Raw genomic sequence first — 7,574 nt, 5'->3', positions numbered from 1 at the left:
CTGCAGCCCAGCCCTGCTGGGGCACTGCTGGGGCAGGGGCTGATGGCCCCCAGGAGCTGAAATGGGGTCCTGGGCTGCGGGCAGGGTGGGGGCAGCCCCAGGGGGCTGGGCAGGGCCCATAAGGGTTATTAGTGCACTCGGGACTCTGACTATACCTCTCCCACTTAATCATTACAACATCCCTTAAAAATCTGCAGGTTTGGTTGTTCTGAGCAAAAGAAAGAAAAGGGTCCAAATGAGGGGCCTTGTGTTGGAAACAGAGACGTGCAGTTCCTCACCACAGCTCTGACACCTTCATGCAGGGAGAAGGGAGAGCTCTGGCTCTCCTGAGGACACCCAAGGACACCTGAGGACAACCCCAAATCTCCAAACATCACCTGCAGCTCCACACTGGCCAGGACAAGCCTTGTGTTCACATTCTCTGTACTGCAGAAATACTGTTTGAACCACTCTGAGCACCTACATTTCCAGCTTTCTTGTCCACCCGCACCATTAGACAGGAATAGGTATAACTACTCAGATGTGCCGATGCAATTCTATTATAGTTGCCAAAAGGTTCCTGCATGCCAAAAGGTTCATGCTATTAAATTTGTGCTTTAATATCCACTGTGCAGAAGTAGAGCTAAATTATTTTCTTCAAGCTAGCCAGCTTGTTTCACAGGTAGAAAGTTCTCATGGTGTACCTTGAGCTTTAAGTGCTTACATCAACAACTATTGTTCAATGCAAGAAAGCTTTGCAAATAATTAGAATAACAAACAATATATGTAATGAGCATAAACAGAACTGTCAAAAGTAGAGATGGAAAGAAGTAATTGAAGGTTAAGTGTTTTATGACTGGAGTCTATTCTGTCAAGAAAAAGCTATGATTTTTCACAAATGTACATAAACATATGCAAACAATTTGTCTGTGCTTTTTTGGGTGAAGTTTAGAGTATTTAATTAAATTTTTCCTCTATCCATTGGCTTCTGAACTCAGTTGTTCAGATGGTCTACCTGATTTAAAATTATATAGAATATAGCATGGTGAGTCTAAGTCAGAAAAAATATAAACCTTTTCCTCTGTCTGTAATGGAACTGTTCATACCCGTCATAATTTGCAACCCATGCTTCTAATTTCTTTACAATACTCACATAACTAGGCAAGGTCAGGAATTTAGTATTTCATTAACTTTTATTTGGAATAGTCACTACAATTACAGGAGCTACAAGGAAATTTGCCTTGAGTACATAAACAGAATCAATTGTACTATCACCAAATGCAAACTCTGTGCTCATTTTTAAACATACAGAGTAACAGGTCCTCCTGACTCCCTTCCAGAGACCTTCTCCCGAGACCACAAGCCCCCAGCACCCGTCTTGACCGCGACTCCCCTTGCTCCTTTCCCACTGCCCTCATAGAAAATGCAACTGCACAAAGGTGCGTGCCGCTCAGGGCTGAGGCTTCCCCTCCCTCTCCGCAGTGTAATACCGTGTGTTGCTAATTCATCTTTCCCAGGTAGGTCTGGTTGTGAAAGTAGCAAATAAAGTTAGTCAGTCCCTATTTAGGGTTGCTCTGTAAAACCTGCAGTCAGAGGCACCAAAATGCTAACATGCTGATTTGGTGCCATCTTTCACTTACTACCATTATGACCAAGTTCCTCAGGTAAATGTCAGTGAAGACTAAAGCTGTGGGTATCTACATATTTTACACAGAAAGTTGTAATACAACATATGCGTTACCAAAAAGCAATTACAGTTCCATCTCATCCTATTTGCTAGGCCCATAGTATTGAAAGATCTCAAAAGGAGCTAAGACTTGATGAATAAGTAGGTAAATAAGTTCAATATGTGTTGATTAGGAATGAGAAAGAGACTGTGCTTCCTTGAACTCCTCCAGTATAAGATTACTGATGTTTTGATTCTAAAGGAAGTGTTTTATTTAATTCACTATGTGGTGTGTTTGTTGTCATCCGGCTTGACCTCCTGAAATCAAAATGCTACTTTGTTTTTCTAACTAAAAAACAACATTCCACCAAATCAAAGCATTATCCCCTTTTTAGCATAACTTTACAAAAATTGAAGTTTTCAGAGAAAATTCATAATCAGTTTTAACATTAGCCACCTGAACTATGCCAAATGTGCCCAAAGTGTGAGTCCCGAAGATGGTCCAATGATACCTCTGCTACAAAACATATTGCTTGAATAATTGCAAGGTATTTTATGTAATAAAATAACTCCTATCTCAAATTTCCTAAAAGTAGTATTATAATAAAATTTCCAAACCTGTTGTGAACTAGGTTTTAACACTTCTGGAAAGAGAAGCAAGCCACTCAGTGGTTTAGGATAGGTTTTTCAAGTATAGATTGTAGTGTACAGTTTTCATACAATCCAACTTGAAAAATGCAAGGTGGTAAGTTTTCACGCAATATTTACATTATGCTATAAAAAAGCCTCTGCTGAAGGTCTTTACCAGATCTAGCTTCAGTGGTAATTATGCTGAAAGTATCATAAACATACCTTGCTCCTGGTGTCCACGGTTCAGTCCTAGTCCTAAACCTAGTCCCAGGGATACGACCACCAAAGCACACAGCAGAACCTGTCACACAGACACAGGAAAACTAAAGTTCACAATTGTGATAAACTGTTACGTTTATTAGGAAATAATTGTGTGATTATTATTTCTATGATTGTATGATTTCTTATGAACTAATCATTTCTCTGAACTTGTTCATCAGAGAACTGGAGACATTCTGAGCCTGAAGATAGGAGAAGCACAAGAATGATAATCTTGCAAACTGCTTACAAGCCAACGCCTTAATATCGCACTTTTAACCTATGGCCAGTCACACGTTGTAATCAGGGAAGTCTTTGCTGGGGAAAAGATAGTAGGAAGTAATCAGTGTATTTACCTGTTTTGCAAATTCTTAATCTGTGTAAAGAGAAGGAAATTGCTTTTATTTAGCTTCTGTATTTTCCTGAATTGCTTACAGGGATTTCTTATGACACTCAGCTGGATTGGGGCTCCACGTGTCAAATCTTCATCCACATGCCAGTTTCTCGTAATAACTCACCCCATGAGTGAGGTTAGAGAAACTTGGAAAGAGACGAACAGCCCAAAGAAACCCCGTAACAGAAAGCAGCATAACATTTGAGAGATGGGTGAAGAGCTGAGCAAGCCTCTATCAGCTTAACAGACACTCAAGATGAATGGCGATGTATGCTGGCTGAAAGGCAGAGTGAAAAGTGACAACCCTCTCAGAGTGTTTCATAGTGTATGCACTTTCCTCTTCACTAAGGCAACGATGGGAAAGAAAATGCGTATCACAGAAAATCACCGTAAACCAGCCCAGTTTACTTCCCATTTTTGCCTCAGAGCCTTCTTTTGACTCCTGCCATTTCCAGGAACCACCAGGCACTAGCAAATACTAAGATTCAAAATAAAGTAGAAATAAGAGACGCTTACTCTCCTGCTCAGTATTACTGTAATGGAGCCTCTTAACTGAGGCTACAGCAACTATAAGGAGCTAAGAAAAACTGTATGTGTAGGTAGGATATAACCAAGTGCACATACGCCATCCTGTTACTTTTCGCCCATCCCTGCTCACAAAAACACCCTACACTCTTTGTCCCTGCCTGTCCTGCCTTGCAGGTGCTGGGTAGAAGTGTGGCAGCAGGGAGGGCTGCCCAGTTCCCAGGCGTGGGTGTACAATTTGGCCATAGTGCAGCTCCATGCCAGGACAGTCTAAGCGCACATTATTCCTTCCCATGGACCAGGAAGATCCAGGCACGCAAGCCAGACAGTCAGGAGCGTAGCACACTCCAACTAGCCCTCTAACAGGGAGACAACCAGGACACCTAACTGTGGGTTTGGCACAGCACATATATCTTCCTTTGGGCAGATACAGTCGGAAGGGCTCCTTCCAGACCCCACCCTTTCTCCTCCTGCTGCTATGCTCCCTGCGACCATGCTCAAGAATTTCGTGTTTCTCCCTTGCTGCCCACCCTCTCCAGCCTCATGTCATGGATTTTTTTTTCGCAAGCAACACCAAACACCAGCAATGCCAAAATCACTTCCCTCACACTTTCTCTCTCCTACCTTTACTTTCTTCCTGCTGCTCACTCCCTGTCTTTTGTACAGGACAAATACCCCAAAAGTAGGAAGGGAAATGGAATTGGTGAGAGAACTGGGTAGGAGAGGCAGATGGGATAAGCGTGTTTGGATAGGAATGCTGAAGTCTCTTGAAGAGAGACCCCAGGAGTGAAGGCAGCAGTTTAATCCTACATCCAGTCAGCAAGGACTGAGAATCAGGCGGTGCATTTGGGCTAGAACAGCGGCCACTCTTTCTGGGCAGGGAGGATAACGCTGCCAGGGTAACCTAAGAGGTCTTGCTTCCCTGAGTACAGCTCAGCCCAATCACCAGGGCATGCACTCTTCACCTTAAAGTTCACTATGGTTTTACCCTCCATTTTCATTAAAACTCACATTTGTAATTGAAATAAATAGATGGTACTAAATTGAAAGTACAGGTATTACAGCAGCAAACATTCCCACTGCTGCAAGCAATGAGAGAGGTGAAGTAAAAACCAAAAACTCACAGCAGGTATAGATGCTGCATTTATTATAGCATTTGCACAAAGACCCTTGATTTTGGGACATTCATCCTTCAGATGAAATAACATTGGTAGTACCTATTTAAATCCTCAGACTTTCCACAGCTAACTTCTATGTCTAAATTCAGGGCTATGGCTACTTATTCATAAAAAAGTTGTTCCTAATGTATATGCTTTGTTCTCTGGAGGACTTATTAGACAGCGTGACTACTATTTGTGAGTACACAATTCTCTGCGTAAGCTTTCAGGAAAAAGTTGCCAAGGAAGTACTTCATGCATATAGTTTATCAAAAACATAGATAAATGGTGTGGAATATTAACAGTTTATACCTCCAATATTTATATGTTTTTTTTCATATAGGCAGGCGTTTGAAAACTAGTGTGTTTGGAGGAATGAATATGTTTTAGGATACTTAAATTTCTCTCTTTACTCTTCCAAGTACCTCTGGAAATAATATAATTTACTTGCCTTCATAGTTCGGCATTTTTCCCACATTGTTTCTCATGATTTATTTATTTTTACTGAAGATTTAAGGAAAAAATGTCTGTCATTTTATCTTCTCTTTTTTTTCTCAATTTTCAATATTTCCCTCATATTTTATGCAATCCTTGCACAATGCAGCATTAAATAGGAAGTTGTGGAATTGTTCTGATGACACAGAGCTGAAGAGTATCATAACTTGACTCTCTTTTTCATAGGGCTGTTTTCAAAATTAAGTTTTGAGTCTTTCCAAAATCAGTACCTGACATTTTCTCTCAAATCCCATTTACAGATGCAAGAGCTTATGCAAACATACACATGTACATATATATATATTTAATGCTTGTTTCTTTTGAGGTCACAAACAGAAGCTTAAAACTGTGTATTGGCTGCAACAAAAGATTTAAAAAACATAGCAAACCCCTACACATTATTATTTACAAGACAGCTGCGTGACTCTTAAAGCCCTGGGGAAGAGGGAAGGAGTTGACATGATATTTGCGATGAGGGACTGTACGAAACAGTTCATTAGTCTTTTCCCACGCCTTGCTTCCTGAGTATTTTTCACCAACACCTTGCCTACATGTTCTGTTTTGTTAATGACAAATCCAAAGATAAAAACATAAGCAAAAAGGAACTGCAGCTGCTTTGGCCACAAACACATCTGTTTTAAACAAACGTATAAAATAAAGTATTGAAGCAATGTCTTTGCTGTGCAAAAGAACTGTCAGGTTATCGTAGTAAAACAAAAACTGCAGTTAACTGCATAAAAAACCAAGTTCGCTTCATAAGTACCAGAAGAATTTTACAAATCTGCCAGTGAAGTTAGTACATTCATGCTGTAAAACTTTAAGCACCAATTACCAAGCTACCCTGAATGATTATATTAAGGCAATGAAACTTCTAGAAGTTCTGCAAATTTGAGAATTGTTAAACTAGCAACCCTGAAGAACAGCACCTACTTACAGCACAGATGACTTTGTATTTCAGGAGGTTTTTTTTCTTCACATACTCTGTTGGTTTTAAGGACACCTCATCCAAATGTCCGCTTTGATGCTTGATGATATCATCCTGAAGCTCCATTTTGCCGAGATGTGCCTCTTAGCTGCGCGTATGCTGCACTCCTCAGCCTCCCCAGCTGGGTTAGCTGCAACTAAGACACTATTCCTGCTTCAAGTGTGTACGTACTTTGTTCATAGGTTTTTTATGACATCCTAGCTTTTGGATCAGTGATAGGTTTGCAGGAAGCCAAAGTAAGCAGGAAAACGACTCAGAAAGGTCAAAGGCTGAAAAGCATTATCTGTGTACAGAGAATCTGTCTGTCACAGTTCAAGATAAGGACAGCATTAGGTAAACTCTTAACTGGAGATTAGGAGTAATATATTGCTAAGCAATAAAATGCAAAAATAACACAAATTCAAGTACTCAACTATTTGGTTAAAAGCTTGTCGTCCAGAGTATTTTTGTTATCTTCAAAGAAAGTGTTAAATATATTAAATAAAATATGAAAATAAACAGTTTCTTAACTGCTGCTCTGTGTCATGCCTATGCTTTCAGGTTCCTTCCCTTATTTAATACCAGAGGATTCCTCCTGTTTAGTTTCAATCCATCTTTGTCACATACTTCTTTCAGCTTGTTACATGTTTTTCAGTAGTGATAGATGTACTCATTAAAAACAAATGGTATACAGCCAAATCAAATTCAATAAAAAATAAAAAGATTTTGTTTAAGTACAATTTGAAATCTGTTTGGTTTTCACTTTGGTGGTTAATGGAAGAGTTGTTGTTATGAAAATGTACCTTCAGAGCTTACTAGGCCTATGCAAGTGTAACTATTCAAATGTTGATCGGATTCTAAAGTTGAGCACCACATGAGCTGTAATTTATAATAAATAAACTTATCATATTTATAAATATAAAACAAATCCCAAACATAGTACTATACGAGCTGTTATGAAGAAAATTAACTCCATCCCAGCCCAAACCAATACAATCTCTACCCCTTATTCTATACCATTTGTGTCATGCTCAGGTCCCACATTATCCAATACATCACCTCCCTTCCCCGCTGCCCATCTATAGACAGATATCACTCTCTTAGTCTATGGGCCACCCCTGTAAAATGTCCACAAAATGTCCATTGAGTTCTCTTCTTCCATGACCTGGGTTTCATCTGTTACGGTGGTTGCTCTGGACCAGAGAGGCAGTATGTTGTGTGGAGTTATTGGCTGCCAAAACCTATTCAGGTAGGGTCACACTTGCAGGGCTTCTTGTGAGGCTTGTCCTCTGTTCAGGTGGTTTCTGCTATAGTACTTCCTACAACACGCAACTCAAACAACGGGTTACAACAGTTTAAAGTTATATCCACTACAGCCTCCACATCTGGTTCCTTTGAACCAGGCTATAAGGTTTAATATTGCTCTCTTCCCCTTGCCCATGCTCTGGACTTATTCACAGGCTGCAGTCCCTTCCCTTGGCTGGAAAGCTGCCCAGCGGAAAAGGA

At 40.3% G+C, this 7,574-nt stretch overlaps 1 protein-coding gene across 1 annotated transcript in view; it reads right to left on the bottom strand.

Moving 5' to 3' along the window:
- The window catches only part of ENPP3 (ectonucleotide pyrophosphatase/phosphodiesterase 3), a 25,512-nt gene extending 19,357 nt beyond the window's left edge, over nucleotides 1-6,155 (bottom strand). The window contains exons 1-2 of the mRNA XM_009581404.1: nucleotides 6,039-6,155; nucleotides 2,498-2,576 (exon numbers count right to left, since the gene is read on the bottom strand). Coding sequence (XP_009579699.1) covers nucleotides 2,498-2,576; nucleotides 6,039-6,155 — 196 coding nt within the window. The remainder of the gene's footprint in view (nucleotides 1-2,497; nucleotides 2,577-6,038) is intronic.
- Nucleotides 6,156-7,574: the final 1,419 nt, after the last annotated feature.

The sequence above is a fragment of the Fulmarus glacialis genome, unplaced genomic scaffold, assembly GCF_000690835.1.
Source record: "Fulmarus glacialis isolate BGI_N327 unplaced genomic scaffold, ASM69083v1 scaffold887, whole genome shotgun sequence".
In the NCBI taxonomy this organism is placed as follows: domain Eukaryota; kingdom Metazoa; phylum Chordata; class Aves; order Procellariiformes; family Procellariidae; genus Fulmarus; species Fulmarus glacialis.
This window is presented reverse-complemented; position numbering and strand designations above follow the sequence as displayed.